The sequence below is a fragment of the Populus alba genome, chromosome 9 (genome assembly GCF_005239225.2).
Source record: "Populus alba chromosome 9, ASM523922v2, whole genome shotgun sequence".
Lineage (NCBI taxonomy): Eukaryota > Viridiplantae > Streptophyta > Magnoliopsida > Malpighiales > Salicaceae > Populus > Populus alba.
The window spans coordinates 12,582,757-12,603,753 of record NC_133292.1 but is presented as its reverse complement, the minus strand read 5'-3'; the positions used below and the strand labels follow the sequence as shown (position 1 = coordinate 12,603,753).

General features: G+C 32.3%; 2 protein-coding genes across 4 annotated transcripts; one reads left to right on the top strand and one right to left on the bottom strand.

The window, feature by feature from the left end:
* Positions 1 to 9,120: 9,120 nt before the first annotated feature.
* Positions 9,121 to 15,999, bottom strand: LOC118032371 (ruvB-like protein 1). The gene is given in 14 exon segments (XM_035037069.2): positions 9,121 to 9,374; positions 10,822 to 10,949; positions 11,078 to 11,147; positions 11,220 to 11,274; positions 11,277 to 11,310; positions 11,388 to 11,487; positions 13,145 to 13,251; positions 13,355 to 13,420; positions 13,808 to 13,942; positions 14,459 to 14,614; positions 14,872 to 15,021; positions 15,128 to 15,259; positions 15,417 to 15,605; positions 15,801 to 15,999. Coding segments are annotated over 13 exon segments (1,365 nt in total). The 5' UTR covers positions 15,882 to 15,999; the 3' UTR covers positions 9,121 to 9,374; positions 10,822 to 10,859.
* A 389-nt stretch (positions 16,000 to 16,388) lies between these two features.
* On the top strand, positions 16,389 to 20,118 carry LOC118032372 (uncharacterized). Of its 3 annotated transcripts, XM_035037070.2 has the most exons (9): positions 16,395 to 16,586; positions 17,131 to 17,297; positions 17,513 to 17,620; positions 17,697 to 17,753; positions 18,247 to 18,327; positions 18,661 to 18,695; positions 18,935 to 19,024; positions 19,113 to 19,272; positions 19,573 to 20,118. In XM_035037070.2, the coding sequence occupies exons 1-9, from the start codon at positions 16,469 to 16,471 to the stop codon at positions 19,681 to 19,683; spliced, it is 927 nt and encodes a 308-aa protein (XP_034892961.1). In that variant the 5' UTR covers positions 16,395 to 16,468; the 3' UTR covers positions 19,684 to 20,118. The 3 variants fall into 3 exon arrangements, with proteins under 3 accessions (XP_073267331.1, XP_034892961.1, XP_034892962.1); XM_073411230.1 differs by lacking the exon at positions 19,573 to 20,118 and having other exon boundaries at positions 16,389 to 16,586; positions 18,930 to 19,024; positions 19,113 to 19,255; XM_035037071.2 differs by lacking the exon at positions 17,697 to 17,753.
* Positions 20,119 to 20,997: the final 879 nt, after the last annotated feature.

The following is a 20,997-nucleotide window of genomic DNA, read 5'->3' as shown; positions in this document are numbered from 1 at the left end:
TTCAAGGAGTGTTGTATAAGTGTGATGGTTGTAAAACTGCTTTTCACTCAAATTTTATTTTTTTACTTCTTAAAAATCTTCTTTAATATCAGCATATCAAAAAAAATTTAAAAATACAAAATAATAATAATTTTAAGTGAAGAAAGAAATAAAAAAATTCAATTTAATTGGAGATTATTTGATAATAGCGACAGGAGCAATTCAATGGAAAGATTAAACAGATATAATAGAGAGTATATGGGAATATGGTAACAATTGTATTTTAAATTATTTTTGTTTGAAAATATATTAAAATAATATTTTTTATATTTTTTTAATTATTTTTAACATCAACATATCAAAACGATATAAAAAACACTAAAAAATTAATTTAAAATAAAAAAATAATTGTTTTTTTAATTTTTTCAAAAAAATACTTTTAAAATATAAAAACAAACAAATTATAAAGCTATTAGCATAATTCAAAAGATGTAAGCTAATTGTACACAATTAGTTTTAGATTTGGTTTATTTTAATTCAAGATTTTATAACAATTTATTTTTCTCCTTATGCTCTCCTCGAGTCAATTAGAACTTGGTTCTTGTATCTTAACAAAATTAGTCAATTCGTTCATGTAATATACAAAAATAATCAATTAATAGTTTGACCAACATTGACAATACTTAATTCGTTTGATTATTAATATTATATAATAAAAAAATGCATAAAAAAGGACAATGATATATTTGATTTGAGAAACAATAATAAATATATATTAAATGAATTTGCCTCTCTTTAAAAACATGTCATATCTATTCAAAAATTATCTATTTTTTTATTATTATTTAAGGATACAACCACCACCATCTTGATTACAACTAGATACTTGACCCGCGCGCGATGCCGCAGGTCATTATTTTTTGCATAAAAATATTAAAACAAATAAAAATTTAAAAATCTTTAGATTTTTCTGCAAAGCTATATCCAAGAATCTTGAGTTTGGCTGCAAAGCCTGACCTAAGAGTAATATTTATAATATTAATAATAAAATTAAACTTGCATAACCTAAATTTAAACGAGCCTGACTGCAACACCGGACCCAAGAATATTAGATGTGGGTCTAGCTATAAAGTCGTGTAATAAAAGTGTGATAATTAAATAGATTAATTCAAAAAAAAAAACAAAGAAAAAAAATCAACATAAAGGAAAAAACTAATGAAGAAAAAGAAAAAAAATTGAATTAATTGGGTTAACTCTTTAAACCAGGTTATCCTGTAAAACCTGTGATTCACATCATGAAAGTTTGATAACTAAATAGAAAAAAAATGACAGATTTACTTAGAATTAACTGGGTTAACCCATCAAATCAAGTTAACCCGTCAAGCCCAGGACACGTGTCATGAAAGTTAACTTGAAAGAAAATTAACTTTAACAAACTAAACTAAATAAAAAAAATAACTTGTCAAATCAGGCCAACCCATCAAACCCGAGATTCGTATCATGAAAATCTGATAACTAAATAAAAAAAAATTTAAACATTAACAAACTAAATCAAACAAAAAAAATTCATTAAAAAAAAATTAAAAAGAGAAAAAAGAGAGGAAAAAATAGTTATATAATACAATATCATATAACACAATATAATAATATTTATAATTATAATAATATAATATATTAATAAGTAAATATATTAGTAAAAAGGCGTGACATGCTCGTGCAATGCCGCGGGCTTGTAGCATGCTTGTGCATTATTGTGGATTTGTGTAAAAAATCATATAAAAAAAAATTGTTACCATCCACAATATTTTAAAGGAAAAAACTACAAAGCTATATTCTCAACCAGCTCAATATTAAAAAAAAAAATCAACAAAAAAAATTTATGAAAAAAACACAAACAATGAAAAAAAGAAGATGACAATTTTGGAAGAACAAAAAGCAAAAAAAAAAAAAAAAAACATGTGGGGAAAGTTAAAGCTAAATTTTCAACCAGCTAAATATTAAAATCATTTAAAAAAACACTGTAGCAATCTGTAGTGTTTTGTGAGGAAATATACAACTATAATTATTAACCAGCTCAATATTAAAAAAAAAATTCAATAAAGATAATTTTGACAAATATAAAACAAAAAAAAAATGAAAGGAAAAAAAACATCCAGGGAAACACTATAACAATCTATAGTGTTTCATGAGAAAATCTACAGTTGTAATTTTTAACTAGCTTAATATCAAAACAATAAAAACGACAAAGACAATTTAAAAAAAAAACATAAGAAAAAAAAGCATATGGGAAAACACTGTAGCAATCAACGATGTTTTAAGGGGAAAAAAGCCAAATTGTTAACCGGTTTAGTATGAAAAAAAATAAATTTGACAAAAACATATTTGAAAAAAAAACATCAATAAAAAAAAATATGTAGAGAAACACTGTAGTAATGCAAAAAATTATATGGGAAAACACTATAGCAATCTACAGTGTTTTAAATAACTACAAAACTAAATTCTCAATCAGCTTAATATGAAAAAAAATAAAATCGACAAAGATAATTTTGAAAAAAAAATTATTTAATAAAAAATCCATGTAGAGAAATACTACAGCAATCTAGTGTTTTAAAGAAAAAAAATTAAAAAAACTAAATTATAAATCAGCCCAATAGTAAAAAAAAATAAAATCAACAAAAATAATTTTGAAAATATATATATATATATATATATTTTTTTTTTAAAAAAAAAACTACAAAGCTAAATTCTTAACCAATGCAATATAAAAAAAAATAAATCTACAAAGACCATTTAAAAAAAAAAGAATAAACAAATCACAAAAAAAAAAAAAAACAATGTATGAGTACATTATAGCAATCCACAATGTTTTAAAGAAAAAAGATACATAATTAAATTTTCAACCAGCTCAATATTTAAAAAAATTAGCAAAGATAATTTTGAAAAAAAGAAAAAAAAAGAAGTCAATTTTGGGTAAAAAAAAATGAAAAAAAAAAACATGTAAAAAAAATGAAGAAGAAACAAAAGTAGGAAAAAAAAAAAAAAAAAACTATATAACTGCTACAGTGAAAACACCACGCGTTTTAGAGTTCTTTAATATATGGTTGGAGTAGTAATTGATGGTCAATGACTAGATAAAAATAATTTGAAAACACAAGCCAACTCATATTTTTTAAAAAAGTTTAAAATTTTATTTTTTTTATTAAAAATGATTTATTTTTATTTTTTAAATTATTTTGATGCACTGATCTTAAAAATAACTTTTTTAAAAAATAAAAACAATCATTTTAATATATTTTAAAAAAAAAAATACTTTAAAAAAACAATCACAACTATACTTATAAACAACCCTGTTAAACCAATGAAGCTACCTAACTCCTCGAGAGAAAGACAAAACCTATACGAAAAAATTTAAAAATTCAAGGTGGGGTCATCAAACAGTCAAGAAGGACTGTTCAGCCTCCGCCAAGGCACCAACCCTTGCATCCCTGCATTAAAATATAAAGTGGGATTGAATCAATTTCATTACTTTATAGTTGTAGGTTTTGAATCCAATAATTAATTTGAAATCAACGCCAATTGATTCGTAGAAGACATTAATTTCATTATCTCACAGTAGTTTTCTGATTATTCACATCAATTTACACACAAAAAGTCAGCCATGTTTTCCCTTCCATCATAGAATATTGAAAAAATTACAAACCGCCAGCTTCTTAATTAATAAATAATCAGTAAATTAACTTTTAGGGATATAATTCAGTCGATCAGTTTTAAATTTACTTCATAAATATTATTATTTAAATTTTACAAACTTCAGAACTATTAAAGGTTTACATGATCATTAATTTTATAACCTATAAAATTAATCAAGATACGCATGATTAGATCCGACACTTATATTAATAATAATAATAAAAAAAATTAGTGAGCTAGCACTCATCATTATTCATGTCATTTAAAGACCACAACATAAGAGGATGATTATATAGTTTACTAAGAGTTGAAAATGCTGTATGATTAGATTATTAGTTATTCTACTAAATATTATATGCAAAATTATAAAATTAATCAATATCGAGATGCACGTTGTCTTTTTCTTGTTATATGGGTATTCCTTTCTTTTAATCAACAAACCATTGAATACTTGCCTCTCCTAATCTCTCTTCCAACTAAATAAATTTCTTTCTCATAATCAAGTATTATTTAATTTCAATGAGGGATATGATTTTTTTTTTGTTTAATATTAGTAAATTTCATTTTATAAAATTAATTATCTGTGCTCCATTCAATAACCGCTGCTTCCTAAAAATCTCAGAAGAAGTGGGAATTAATATATTGGGCATGGTGACCTTTACGAACCGAAAGTAGTAAATATCTAAGCAATAACACTAGTAGTTAAAACCTTATTATTATTATTATTATTATTATTATTATTATTATATGTTTGACCAGCTTATGAATATCTCAATTAATTCTATGGGTCCTGAAATTAATGACCATATAAACTTTTAATAACCCTAATATTTACAGGACTTAATCGGATGATCTTCAAAAACTAGATGACCTTTAAAAAAACAAATCTAAAATCTAATCAATTAAATTACACTCTTAATTTTTTTTTGTTTTGGTAGCCCGAGGTGTCCGGGCCAGCTTGCGCGCACCACAACTAATCCCCGGACTCACTGAACATCCTGCAAGCCTAGTGAGCATGTAAGGCACCGCGGGGATGACAGACATAGACAAGTGGGGCTTGAACCCTGGTGTAAAGAAAAAAAACAAGTCTCTTCAACCACTAGACCATAACTCCATGTGTTAATTTTTTTCTTTTTAGTTGGGAGGGTGGATGCAGCAACCTATTAAATCTGGGTAATTTAATGGGTAACTTACAATTTGGTCAAACCTCAAAAAAAACATTTAAAAAGTAAACATTGCTGCGATATTAAAATGGCTATGATTCATAATTCAAAGTCACCCATTAAAACGCGTAAAAATTCTTGAAGTGCTGTTAATGGTCTCCTTCTAACTGATAAAGAGAATGTAATGACTTTCCTTTAGGTCTTTCCTAGAAACTAATCAATCTCATATAGTAAAATTAAAATTGGCTTGTGGCATCATGATAATCTAATGTCAGGAAGTTTAAAAGCTAGTTATTTTAAAATAATTTTGGAAATTTTAAGAATTTTTTTTTTCTTTTTAACTAAACACCTTACAAAAACTATAACTCTCCTCGTCGCTATAACCACGGCCCAATTTTTAACCTAGTGAAAACTTTAGTTAATCAGAGTCATGTAATTGATTTTTTCTGTAAAATGAGTTTTATGTCATGGTAAATTTCACAAATAAATCTCTGTAAAAATCTTGTTTATCAAACTTTTTTATAATTTTACTCAATTAGTTTATTTAAGAATGTGGTTACGGTTGCTTTTCAAAATACTTTTTACTCAGAAAACATTAAAATATATTTTTTTATTTTTTTAAAAATAATTTTTAATATCAGTACATTAAAATGATTTTAAAAACACCTAAAAATTATTAATTTAAAGCAAAAAAAATAAAATTAAAATTAAAACACAAAAATAAAAGACAGCAGAGTTGAAAAACAATTCTTTAATTGGATTCCTTATTAACAGTTTTATTGACCAAGGAATAAAATAAAGAATGCCAAAAGGCCATGAACTATATATCAAGGATAAGATTTGTTTTGACTATAAATAATATTCGATTTTGAAAAATGAAGGATTCACACGTTTTTCCATTCCAAGCTGACTCAAGCCCACGAATGGTAGGCCGCCGAGTCAAATTAACGTCACATGTGAAGTCAATTAAGTTTGAAAGATTAATGTCCGAAATAATTAGAATAAAAATCCAATCTAAATCTACTTACTCGCAAAATTTACCAGCTAACTATTGGTTCGAAGACTTGGCTTCCAGGCTACATGTGAATATTGCGAACAATGTCAACAGTACACTGAATAGTTCAGAAGTACTCGATTATCATTAAAAAAGACACGATTCTGCAGAGCTTTAACCTTACGAACAGAGGCCTTGATGGGGCTCCGTGAACGTTTGATAGTCAATTATTGCTATTGCATCATTGAAGAGGGTGAAGTCCCGGCCAACTAACGATTAATAATCTTGAATTTTAGGTCAAAATTCATGATTTACTAGCAGGCTGCATGTCCATGGCTGTTGGACAATATTTAGGGAATTTTATTGGCATATTTTTGGATTATGACTTAAATAATAACGGTGGAATATGGAGGAATTTATGTGAATACAAGTCCGTGTTGATGCTAGGCAGCCTCTTAAAAGATGGAAAAGAATATGTAACGGTGATGGGTCTTGATTCATGACAGTTCAAATATAAATGGATGTCTCATTCTTGTTTCATCTGTGGCATGCTAAGGCATACTGATAGGTTGTTAAAATTGGGTTTTGCTTCTCAATTGGTTGAGTTGATGATGCTCTATGTGAAGTTTGTTTTATACTCCATATGTTTTAATGGCATAAAACTTGGATCAATAAAACATTCAAGGTGATTATGTAAAGGGGAACCTTTGTCCCTGTATTTATTTATAGTAAAGGTTTTACATCTCATTTCAGGAATGCAAAAGCATGTTAAGAGGTACATAGGTGTGAAGTTAGTCAAACAGCTCCACTAGTTTCCCATTTGTTTGTTGTGGATACTAATTTATTATTCTTTAGAGCAAATGATTATGATAAAGGCACAATTATTAAATATTTGTTATATCAATATGAGTTAGCTTTAGGTTAGGCTCTTGGATTAGGCCATTAATTTTTTTAGTAGAAATGTTATAATGGAATGCAGGCAACACATATCAGATATCTTAGGTGTCCACTCTCTATTAAACCATGGGAGGTACTTGGATTTTCCATCACTCATTAGAAGGAATAAGAGGATTGTATTTTCTTTTATTAGGAATATAATGTGAAAACAGATTCATGGATGGAAGAATCGTATGTTATCTATAGCGGGCAAGACAATTATGATAACTTCAGTTGCCCAAGCATTTCCAACTTATAGTATGAGATTCTTTCTTATCACATTGACATTATACTAGGAGTTGCAATGAATGATGGATGATTTTTGGTGGAGGAATAATAAGGAGAATAGACGAGATATGATATGGCAAAGGTGGGAAAGACTTTGTAGAAGAAAAGATGATGGGGCATGGGCTTTCGACATCTACACAACTTCAATTTGGCTTTACTTAGCAAACTAGGATGAAAGTTAGTAGCCAAACCACACTCGTTAGCGAGCTGAATCATTTAAGATAAATACTATCCAAGAGAGGATTTTTTAAAATGCCAATCTAGGGCATGGATCGAGCTTTATTTGACATAGCATTCTTAGTTCTCTGGAGGTTATAAATAGAAGTTGTAGATGGTATATTAGCAAGGGCACAAAGGTGAAAGTGTGGAAGGATCCGTGGTTTTCTACAGGTCCTAACAGATTATTAGAAACACTTATGATTAAAGGCCTGGAATTGAAACGGGTTTGTTATTTGATGACTAAAGAGGTAGCTTGTTGGGATGAAAATTTAATGGAGGCATTGTTATCATGATCATCTCATTATCAACAAGACAAGTAGAGGACAATATCATCTAGCACCATACCAAAACAGGTGTTTACTCGTGTAAATCTATTGTTAGAAACACCTATGATTGAAGGCCTGGAATTGGAATGGGTTTGTTATTTGATGACTAAAGGGGTAGCTTGTTGGGATGAAAATGTAATGGAGGCATTGTTTTCTCCAATGGATGTTATTGTTATCATGATCATCTCATTATCAACAACACAAGTAGAGGACAACATCATCTAGTATCATACCAAAACAGGTGTTTACTCGTGTAAATCTCGCTATCATGTTGTTATTGACATCAACAAGCCTAATCTAGGAGATCACACAATAGAGATTGGCGTAAATAATGGAATTTGAAGACCCCTCCAATGATTAAACATTTTCTTTAGTTCGTGTGTCAATATTGCATTCCAACTCGTAACAGATTAATTGAAAAGGGAATAAAAGTTCTTGAAATCTATGCTGCTTGTGAAGGGGTATAGGAATCTAGAGAACATGTCTTTTTTCAATGCTCATTAGCAATTGCATGCTGATAAGAGATGAATATGGTCTTTCATATAACATGTATAATCAACTTTCAATAATAATTCTTTAGTTTGTTTGCTATATTGGACGAGGAGAAGATAGAACAAACTACTACAATTATTTGGTTATAATCAGCATAATGAGAAGCTTTGGCATAACAAAATGGTGATGGTATGAGGTGCAATAAATAGGAGAATTGATTTTTTAAATCAGTGGAAAGCAACTTAGACATATCGAAATAGATTATTTGTCAATCATTCTCTTTTGTCACGATAGGAGAAACCATCACTAGGAAAGTTAAAATGCAATATCGATGCGGTGTTTTTTTAGGACATCTTTGCAATAGGAGTAAAATACATTGTTAGGGATCATGATGAGATAATTATATGTTGTGAGAGCTAGATACTTAGAGGAGTATTCACTTTAGTAATAAAAGAGGTATGAGTATTGAAGGAGATGTTACAAAAGTTGATTTCATTAAATGTGAGGTGTGTTATCATGAAAACTGATTCAAAACTTGTAGTGGATTACCTCACATCTAACATTATTAATCTTAGTAAGTTATCTTACTAAGTTTGGTTAGGTAATTGAAGATTGTCAGGTCTTATGGGGTGTTGCCGAAAATTATCTAGTGTTGCATATTAAATTTTTTCATAATAATCATTTACCATACCAAGGAATATCTTCACTGCCTATAAGCCACAAACTATTGTTAGGCAATATGTTTATATCCATAGAAATAAAGAGCTTTTATTTTCACTATGTCAAAATAAAATTACATAATATATATTTATAATAAACCCTAGTCCAAGAAATCATAGCCGCCCAAGAAGTATTAAAAGTTTTTTCATAATACCCATTTATCACACCGCAAGACATCCATTTCATTGTCTATAAGCCACAAACTACAACATTGCGTAATGCTATAGCAATTAGTTTTAACTAATCCCTGAAAACAATGTTGATCCTGGAACAACCATGCAATAAATATTTCGTGCTCACCATGAAATAGATATGAGATGCAACAGTAAAAACTACAATAATAAATACATAGTTGCACTAGTACAGGATTTAAAGTCAGAACAAATAAACCATTGCATTTCAAAAGTTCATGTCAATCCGCCTCTGGAACTGTTACAATATAATAATTCATTTTCCTTTACAACTGCTTAATTTCTCGAAGGACAGACCGACTCTTAATCAGAAGGGGAAAACCCTACCACATCTGGAATAAAATATGCCATATGGGGTTGATCGTGAACACAGAACCATAGTTATTAAACCCGGCCCGGCCCGGCGGGTCAACCCGGGACCCGGTCGACCCGGTGGCTGGACCGGTTCGGGTTTAATAAAAGACCGGCTGTGGCAACAGCCCGGCCAAACCCGGGCGACCCGGTGGGTCGACCCGGGACCCGGGTGACCCGGGCAAACCCGGACGAGACCCGGTTTTTTTTTTTTTTTTTTTAAATATAGGATACAAAAAATTGGTTTAAATATTTCAACTTAAAATGATAACATAGTATCTTTTCAAAGTGGGGTTTAAAGCCCTTTCATATATATACTCTATGTTTACATGAAAAAATCATGTTTTTTCAATGTGGGATTTGAAACCCATTAGTATATATACTCTATGTTCCCAAGGAAAAAATCATGTTTTTTCAATGTGGGATAAAAAACCTTTTGGTTTAAATACTTCAACTTAAAGAGATAACATAGTATCTTTTCAATGTGGGATTTGAAGCCCTTTCATATATATACTCTATGTTCCCATGAAAAAAGTTATGTTTTTTCAATGTGGGATTTGAAACCCATTAGTATATATACTCTATGTTCCCAAGGAAAAATCATGTTTTTTCAATGTGGGATAAAAAACCTTTTGGTTTAAATACTTCAACTTAAAGGGATAACATAGTATCTTTTTAAAGTGGGGTTTAAAGCCCTTTCATATATATACTCTATATTTACATGAAAAAAATCATGTTTTTTCAATGTGGGATTTGAAACCCATTGGTATATATACTCTATGTTCCCATGAAAAAGTTATGTTTTTTTTAATGTGGGATAAAAAACATAGAGTATATATATGAAAGGGCTTCAAATCCCACATTGAAAAGATACTATTTTATCCTTTTAAGTTGAAGTATTTAAACTAAAAGGTTTTTTATCCCACATTGAAAAACATGATTTTTTCCTTGGGAATATAGAGTATATATACCAATGGGTTTCAAATCCCACATTGAAAAAACATGATTTTTTTCATGTAAACATAGAGTATATATATGAAAGGGCTTTAAACCCCATTTTGAAAAGATACTATGTTATCCCTTTAAGTTGAAGTATTTAAACCAAAAGGTTTTTTATCCCACATTGAAAAAACATGATTTTTTCCTTGGGAACATAGAGTATATATACTAATGGGTTTCAAATCCCACATTGAAAAACATGATTTTTTCATGTAAACATAAAGTATATATATGAAAGGGCTTTAAACCCCACTTTGAAAAGATACTATGTTATCATTTTAAGTTGAAATATTTAAACCAATTTTTTTATCCCATATTTTACATGGATTTTTTCATATAAAATATTAATTTTTTTTAATCAACCCGGATAATCCGGGTTGACCCGGGTTAACCCGGGTTGACCCATGAAACCCGAGACCCGGCCCCTTGGCCGGGTCAACCCCCGGGCCGGGTTTAATAACTATGCACAGAACTGCTACTTCAGATAGAAAGCTCTGAGAACGAAGAAAAATCATGAAATGTACTTCTCCTGCTGATCCTGAAGCAACTTGGCGGATGACTTGGCATCGCGATATAATGCACATACTTCCTCGAGGTCGACCTAGATGTTGGGCCGGCCAACAAAAAAAGAAGAAGAAAAAACACCATTCATTTGGTGGACTGAAAAACATTCTTAGTGTACATTCCAATCACAAACAACAGGCGATGACGTATAGATACAATCGTTACCTTGCGTATCTCTTCTCGACCATTCATTTTCGCCACAATGCTGGCAGGTGATAATAGCTGAACTGCATGCCTGGAGAGTTAAAGCATGCTTGGGAAGTAGGGCTTGCTTGTTTGCACCTCACGTAAATTTATGAATCAAGACCTCAAGGACGGGCGTTGTCCAATCTCTCCAAGGTAGGCTAGACTCTCTTCATCTAGTGCAGCACCTCAACCTGCGCGCGAACTGCTAAAATCTGACCAAAACAACAGAAGTCCATCAGTAGCCATTAAATTAGTGTTTGACAGCAAAATTACGCAACAGTTTACCCACCTGTATCACCTCAGCAGGACCATAATTTTCTGTTCGGATAATCACCAACGGGTCCAACAAGTCAACAGGGATGCCATGAGGACTATTCATATCTGTCCCTCTATACAGCAACTTGTCCATGTCAGTAATCAGATTTAAGAGCATGTTACGGACAAAGTAGAAGGCATGCACAAGCTACTGTCCGTTTCAAGAAGAGGATAATTAAAATATAATTATATTGATACTCACTCAAAACATAACCCTAAGAAAGTACAGGGAAAAAATACATTGCTGAGATGAGAGGATATTAAGATTTCTAGATTCTATAAATACAAAATCTAATGTTATGAAAATCATCATAGAATATTTTTGATAAGAAAACGAGTTTTTCAAAAAATAAGGTTTGGATGACAATGGTTAGAAGCGATTGTTCTGTATATGACAAAATGCATTTAGTTGCACACTACAAACAACAATTGTCGTAGACTGCAATAAGAAGTCTAACCAAGAAGGAGTAAATAAATTTGAAAGACAAGAAAATAAAACCAGTTTTTGAACATTTGACTATCAATAGAAAAGACAGTTTGCACTTTATAAATGTTTTTCATGTCTATTTCCATTTTTATCATTGAAAGGGGGCAGAACCCATGAACACGAGCCTTTAAACCAGCAAAACAGCCAAAAATAAATAAAAAAATAGCAGAAAAAAACACGTGGAATCTAAAAAATTATAAAACATAAAAGATGTAAAAATGTCGGTGAAAGAAGAAAGGTACTTGGCCAGGAGAGTATAAATGCATTCCTATTACCCAGGGTTTTGGATGCAGAATCATTAAATATATCTGGGATTTCAGTATGCTTTTAAAGCAGGCTCCATATGATGGTGTGAAGAACTTAAAAGCGAAGGCCTATTTATGGACGCATTACAATTTTGCCTCACAAATGGCGTTAGAATCTGAAATATCTAGCCACTCAGTCAACAACCTCTTTAATGAGTAAAAGACACTCTGATTCAATCATCTATCCTGAGTGCCTATAAGCATAGCCGGCTTTAGATAAAATTATAAATAGAATCTTTTAAAATATTAAAAAAATATTCTGTTATTATTTTTTATGTATATCTAACAAATAGAACCTTGAATAATCTTTATTTTGTATTTGAAGTCTTTTGCTACGAGGGGACAATCTTCATTTCATAGAGCATAATTGATAAATATACCTTACTTATTCTTGGAGTCTTTTTATTAAGCAGGGGCCTTGAATCATGCTCTGGCCGACTCTACCAGTAAGGTGTCTATATGATGATCCTAGAAGATTCTTGCGGCATTTGCACTCTGAAATTTGAAGGTGGTGAGGTCTCATATCCATGGAGGTGTGATGCCTACAAATCCAGGCAAGTGTTTCTGCCACTTGAATGCAGTTTTTAACTAACTACCCGTTCCCAAGCAATTAATCCTAGCCTGCTGCAGCTCTTCAGATTATTTATCAACTATCATAACAAGTTACAAAGCAGCCCTTCATCCCTTAATTTCCTAATTAAGCGGTGCTAAATATTAAAAAAAAAATACATCAAATATCATTCCAGAGTTCTAGATCTCCTACATGATCAATAATAAAGCAAAGACCATCCAAAAGTCTTCTCCTTCCTCAACCAAGACCAAAGAACCGAAGTTCTGGCTCCCCTAAACCACCAAATATGAATAAATTGACAGACCTTTCAGTGTTTCTAACACGAGGACAAGCAAAGCTTTGTATTGCACATAAAACATCCTTTGTACCTTACGTTACATATTCCTCTATTTGCAGCAAAGATCACTATTGGTGACAGAGAGCTCTCCAAAGCACGATTCAAGTATGAAAAGCACTCCATATCCAGCATATGTACCTGTGAGTGTTGATTTGAGAAAAGAAAAGTAATATATATATATATATATATATATATATGGGCATGAAAAAGTTCTGGAAATGTTGTAAGAGAAAAAACGGACCTCATCAATGAATAGAACACCAGGAACAAGCTCCGCAGTACCCTTGTCAACAAACCCATTAACAACCTGTCATCAAAAATTTTGTTTCAGTCACACTCGGGATAACCTATCACTGTTAAAAGTTTGACAGCTTGAAAAAATGGGAAGAAAATAAGCATGCTATCTGTAATGAAAGTGTAATTATGCAAACCAAAAACATAAAGCATTTATTTGTTTGCTAGTGAAAAACAGAAGACATATAAACAGAATGAGTTCAAGACTTTAGATCCTTACAAATTAGCATGTGATCTATTTGCAAATATTTGCAGATTTGAGAATAATTTGCAAAATAAATAAGGTAATAAGTAATTTCTACTGATATGATTTTATTTCAGTTTTTCAAATAATTAACTCGAGCCTTGGTCCCTAGAAATGAGGTGTAACTAAATACTACCATAGATTCAGAAGCAGTACCTTATTTATTTCCTGTCGTAGTTTGTCAGTGATTTCAGTTTTTTTGGGCTTCATCATTTGGCCCATTAAAGACAATATATCTTGCCCACCTTGAGGCCTCGCATTGGCAGCATCTAGATCATGCAGTGTTACATCCTGATGATATGAAAATTAAAACAAAAAAACGAAACAAAAAAAAATTCACGGTGACCATTATGAGTACAAAGCAACCATTCTGAAAAGATTCACATGGAGACAGGTTCAGTCGAATTAAAGGGCATCGAATCCCTAGATGCTTAACTAGACAGCTTGCTGCTAATTCAAAATGCAGATCTAAAGGTGTTGGCTAGGGTCCTTTAAGGACACATTTTCCAAATATCACACTCGTATGATACCTGAATCTTATCATTTTGATTCCATGCACTTCAAAGAATGATGTCAGTCCTGTTTAAAAGACAAAGTAACCCCTGTGCTGAAAGATTTTATCAAGAATCAACTTGCAACATATACCAGCGCCATTATGCATAGATTATAGTAAAATAAGATGTCATTGTCTAAAATACAGGAGCAAGAAGATAACCATTTTAGCCTCTAATGGCAAAATACCAAGCCTGGACAAATGCTATAATAAAGATATAAGTTACAGCACACCTGATGCTAATAGAGCAGTACCTGAACTATCTCTTTCTTTTTGCTAACTTCTCCCTTAGGAAGCGGGACATACTCCTCTGCTTCAAGGTCGAATTCAGTAGCAAAAGCATCACTTCTACCCACTCTTTTGACAGCTCCACTATTTGCTTCAACGTAGATAACATCTCCCACAGCTACCTGCAAATTGTATTGAATGTGTTACAATTTCAATTTCACAAGAGATTAAGTTAAAACTACAAGTGCTAAGAATTTATAACTATTAGCAGGAAAGAACCCACGAGAGTAAACAAGTGATCAAAATGTACAAGTCCCTTTCTATTATAGAATGACAATAAGTGATGACTTATGCACCAGCTCGCAAAGAGTTCTAAAACACATATAGGTTGGAAGTAGCGATTAAGAATTTTTGAAAACAAAGAATTAAAAGAGCTTACCTTCTCCTTGATCAAGGCATCATAAATACTGGCTTCCAATCTTAGTTGCTTTGTTCCTTTGACAGTTTTTAGCCCAATAATTACACCACCAATGCTTTTACCATAGCCACCTGTTATACTTTCAGTTTCCTCGGGTGTGAGTTCAGTCACTTGAAACGTCCTACCACAACATCAGGATCTCGGACCAGCTTGAAGATGCACAAAAGATTATGAGATAATCGTCTGTTGGCAAAGAAATATAGCGGATATAACTTGCCTCTCCCTCATAGACCTCTTTATTCTCCTTGACACGTAGACCAATTGCCCTTCGAAAATTTTCCATCAAAACCTCAGTTTTCTTAACTTCTGACGAGTAGACCTCTGATCCAACCATTGGACAAAATGGAACCTGCAAATAACAAGCAAAACCCTTATCATATGAACTCGAAAGACTACCAACTATTAAACAACATTATCAAAAATTTGGCAAATAGTATTAAAAAAAAGAAGCATAAGACATTGGCCAAGCATTTGAGAGTTCAGACAGAAAAAATTGTGAATGCTACCTTAGTGCCAAGTTCCTGGGAAATTCCAAGCGCCAGAGCTGTCTTCCCAGTTCCAGGAGGACCAGCTAAGAGGAGAGCACGGCCAGCCATCTTCTTCTGCTTTATCATATCAACTACAAGACCAGCTGCTTCTCTAGCCTCCTTCTGACCCACAAAGCCAGCAGCCATATCAATTGCTCTTCCACTGGGCTGCAAAGAAACATAACAAGAAACAACACGGTGACACCTAGTAAGAAAAATCAATTCTTGAAATAGTTTTCAAAATGTTGTATAAATCCAACTAAGAAAAGGCCCCATTTTGGCCTAAAAGAGTAAAACAATAAAACAGGAAAGTTTTAAGAAACCCTGAACCCTGAAAGGGAAAGAGGAAGAGTGTTGACATACCTCAAGGCCAAGGCCTTTGATATGAGTGTGAGTAGCAATTCTCTGTTTCTTGGTAGTGGACTGTACTTCTTCTTTATTCATCTTCTCCAACTCTCTCTCTCTCTCTGGCTTCAGTCCTTCCTAAGTTAGGTTTTTTTTATTTAGCAGTGCAGAAGAGGTCCGTTCGTCGTCGAAGTGGAGGGTTTAAGTTTTATGGTTTTAAGCTAAGCCCTTCTCTTTAAAATGTGAAAACATGGTTTTTTTTAACTTACGATCCAATAGTTTAGTTACATTTTGATCCCTATAGTTTACCAGATGATTCAATGTGGATCATGTAGTTCAAACAAGTTTCCACCTTATTGCAATTTTGAATTCTCTCAAATTAATTTTAGTTTTTGTCAAATTGTTAATAATTCTTGTTATCATAAAAAAAAAAAGTGCTAAAATATTTAAAAAAAAACGGCAAGGACTGATATATTACATTCCTTAAACCACAGTAGCTAAAGTTTATAATTAACCTTAGAATATACTCTTGGAAAGTTTTTTTCCTTTTAAGCCATGTAAAAATTTGGGGATTTAAATATCTTTTATCAAATCGCTTGATAGATATTTGTTTTCATATCCACTCATCAAAAAGAAAAAGAAAAGGCCACCATCATCATTATAGCAGAGTAGCTGAAAATTGTCAAATGGATACACTCTCTAGAATTGCTTGCTTCTCCACATCTCCAAAATTGTCTCCAAGACCTCCTCTTTTCAAGAAAACCCCACCTTCATTCTCGGTGTCAAGAGCTACTGCTCAGCCATGTAAGCCTCTCTCTCTCTGTTTTCAATGCAAAGTTTCTTTCTTTTTTGGGTTCTAGAGAGTTTAAGCTTCATAAATGATCATATGAACTATCAACACTAATGAAACTTGTTTTATTGTATGGATTTTTGCTGTTAATACTAATTTCTCTAGCATAAAAGTGAAGGATGTTCTTTATTTCTTAGACCCATTTTGCTGCATTTGTTAACTCTGAGAAATGAGACTTTTTGACAGATATTGAAATGGATTTAGGCTTATGTCATTGTGTTCTGTAGCGCTTTCAGTGTTAAAGTTAGATTCTTTAGTGAGTTCGAGTGAGTTGTAATGAAGTACTGAAGAATTATGACTGACCTTGATCGTTGATATATAGATTTTCCTCCCCGTTTTTCCAGCTCCCGTAAGTTCGAATTACCGGGGTTAAGCAGGAAATGTGTATTATTGCTTCAAAACTAGAGGTTTTGGTTTTGTCCCTTTCGATTCATGGGCTGTCGGCATTTTAATGCTATTAGTCATTGTGTTGTCTTTTTTTGTTTCCTTGTTTTGTAGTGAGTGAGCTTGCTGAAGATGATGTTTTGCGAGTGTTCTTGAGGGAAAGACAACTAAATGGAGATTTTATATCCAAAGCTTGTGATAAGTTTTGGCAGAGTGGGGTTGCGGAATTTGTTGACGTTGATGATGATAAACTTTCCGACATTCCTCAAGAATCAGAGCAGGTACAATGAACTCTTTTACAATCACAATGAAAAAAAGAAGTTTCAGAACCTTTCTTTTTTATTTTTTCCCACATTTTGTTTTTTCTTCCTTAGGTTTTCTTCTATTTTTGTTTCATATCAAAGGATGATTGATTCTTCCTTTTTTCATGTTGATCGCTGAATCTTTATTATAATATGTTCTTATGAATGATTTTTTATTGATCTAATGTATGTAGGTCATGGAAAGTGATAATAATGGTGGGTTTTTGAAACTGTCTAGAACCCAGGAGTGGGTGTTAGGTGAGAATGCAGCAGCCCCAATGAACAAGAAAGCCACTGCTAAGGTAATGCTTAGATGGGTACATCATTGTCAAATTTAAATTTTTACAGTATCGCTTACCCATGCATGTTATGGCACAGGCATTGCAGGATGATAGTGACAGAAGGAAGAGACTGAACCTTCTTGAATATGAAGCTGTATGATAGTTACCTGAACTCAGCATATCTAGTGATTGATGTTGTCTTTCTCTTAAGTTTCAAGTCAACTTGTTAGGTGGATTTCATTGTTCACATTTTCATCTTAGTTTTGTTCTCCTTCCTCCAGTAAGCATGGGATTTTAGTAAATTTACCTTTACATGTTTAGTACTGCATATTGCTTGAGATTGTCCTTTGTATTTTGAAAATGATGATTGATGTTTGTCATTTGTTTTAGGCAAATTCGCTTAATATTGGATGAGTTTTATGTTTAGGAAAGACTGTAATTACTTAACTGAAGATACACAAGAACTTGAGCATGCAAGTGTTATGTTGTTCTTCCAATGAGCAAATTCTGCTGTAGGCATTATCTAGTTCTTGTGTACCTTCCTATGGCCTACTGGTTTTTCTTTGAAGTTTTAAGTACAATTTCACTATAATATTTCATTGTTGTAATGCTTGAGAACAAACTGAATTCTTTTTTTACTCTTGCAGCTCAAAAGGGAACTTATGCTTTTATCAGTTAGCATTGGAGCTGCATGTACCGGTTATTGCTTAGTAGTTCTATCGGTACAGGTAAAATTTTCACAGAAAAAAAGCAGCACGAGTATCAAAAACTTAATATTGTAGATAATCTTTCTGTTATAAAGGGCATGGTCCCTGCTATAATTGATCGGTAATTTCTGACATGATTTAACTGGAAAATATTTTAAACATCATCGTAATTGAATCTCATACAGTTGTGAGATACTTAAATTCCCTTGACTTTCTATGGTCGTTAAGCTACTCTAAACAGGGTATTAATTTCCTTTGTTATGTACATATATTGGAAGGTCTTATTATACACATATTGAAGAAATGTCAATATCATTTTCTCACGGAAAACTGATCTATGTATTGATTATACAGGCTGCTGTTAGTTATGCAATTGGTGTGCTATTCAGGTTAGTTGACACACTTTTACTTATATGTTCAGCCTGTTTTTCCATTGAACTACAGGTAATCTATTTAAATGAGTTAACACCTTCTTGATGTCAGCTATCCAATTATTTGACATTTGAATGACCTTAGCTGTATGATATAACTTACTGTATGTTTTAGCTTCCTTTAGGAAGACTAAAATAGGAACCTTTTTTCACCCGTGTTCATCCTGGCAATCTAACCATTTTCAATTTCAGTGCAGTTGCTTATACCTTCAACTCTTATATCAACATGCAGACAATCTTTCCAGGGAAATGGTTCCTCCTATTTTCAGGAAAAAGAAGTCTAAGAAGTATAATGAAAAACTCCACTCATTTCTTTGATTAAGTGATCATATACTCTCTTCTTTTTTGTAAGTCAGCAGCTGCTTTTTATCTCAGGATTGGGATAAGAAGTGAGGATCTTAGGGACTCATTCGAGAGATCAATTAAGGGAAGTGGTATTGCTCTTTCATCTCCAAGGATTGTGATACCGGCTGCAATTTATGGATTGTGGGTCCTGTCACATCAATATTTTCCCAATGATTTTTTTGAAATCCAGGTATATGCTCCTTGAAACCATTCCTTTTGCAGTTTTAATTGCAGACTGGAGAAAATTTCCAAAATGCTATTGGAGATGAAAAAATTGTGGTTCGATTCTCTGCTCATAGGGATCAGTTAGCTTAATAAATATCTTAGCATTAAACTAAAGAATCTTACAAAAATCAAATCTACTCACACTAGGTTTAGAGTTTTCAATTTTTTTGGGGTGGTAGTCTGGCTACCCATGTGGTCTCGCGATAGGAATGAAATAGGAGTGAGTTGATTCTTAATTTCTTATCATTCTGCTGATCTCCCTCAGATTGTGCCTGCCATGTTTGGGATGTTTGTATACAAAGCTGCTGCTCTTGTGCAAGTATACAGAGATAACGACGACCTGAAGCTTGTCTTCCCAGATAGTGGGGAAGACTAAGTGACTGAGATCTTTGCTCAAGCTTGTCAAAGGTGTACGACCCCTCCACACTTAAACCATGTCATAGCTGAATGAGATGCTTCCCAATGAACTTAGTAGGCACTACAGTTTGCAATTCTCCCTTGATTTGGTCAACCTATGTTGAATTCCTTGAGAATGTTCCCGCGGAAAAAAACCATCCCGAGGGTTACTCAGAAATGGAACTGCATGGTTTTCTAAAGTGAGTTCAAGCAAAGCTTGCTGGTTTAAGTCAAACCCCCCTGCAAAGAACATGACTCGTGCAACTCCAGCATAGGCTCTTCACTGGTGGAAGTGCTTTGCGACAGTGTTGTAATTAGATCATACAGAATAATCTAATTTCTGTCTCTTCCATGAATTCTTTTAAATGGATTTGCCTAACACTTTCATTTATAAATTCAGGTCCATCTTCTGAAACTAATGTTTCCTAATTGTTGGTAAGCACTCACAACGAAGTAGGATCTACGGATAATTATCATGATGGATCTTATTTTTGTGGGAGTAAGGAAGCAATACACCGAAAGGCATGATGATCATTATCGTAGTTTCCCCATATTTGCATACGAGTGAAAGAAGTCTTCTGTCATAAATCGCCTCCAAAATTGTTGTGCTTCTGCCTCTTAACTTCATCTTCAACCTGTGGATGCATTTTTAATGGTTGTTAGCGTGGTTGAGGCCTCATGCAAGTATAAACTAAACAGGAAAAAAGAAAACTGTCAATTGCCACGTGAGTCCTTATAAAGGTAGTGATTACGTTTGTGAAAGTAATATTTTAAAAAAATATTTTTTGTTTAAAAATATATAAAGCATTTTATACTTTGAAATATATTAAAATAATATATTTTCTTTATTTTTTAAAATTTAATTTTTATATCAACACATTTTAATGATTTAGAATTATAAAATAAAAAAAAAAAAAATTTGCAGCAGATGGGCAAAATACCAAGAGCTTGATGCCAGCTAGTAGCTCGGAATTGGGCGGCTCCTATGAAGACAAAAGCTGAATTGTGTTAAAAATTCGTTGCTTGAGTCCCAATTCATCTATGAATGGTCAGAATTAATGGAATCCTAAATAAACATATGGACTGCATTGCAATGGAATTGTTGGGATGAAAATTTGGGAATTTTTTCGTTCAAGAAGCTATTTCAATTAAGGCTAAAAACCCAATGTCGTTCTTCTTCGTACATCATTCTTAGTTCTTAGACTTTAAAGATTTGCTAATTGATTGTTTTGCATCAAAGTTCAAATCTCCATATTAATTAGTTATCATACTATATTATTAAACTCACCTTGTC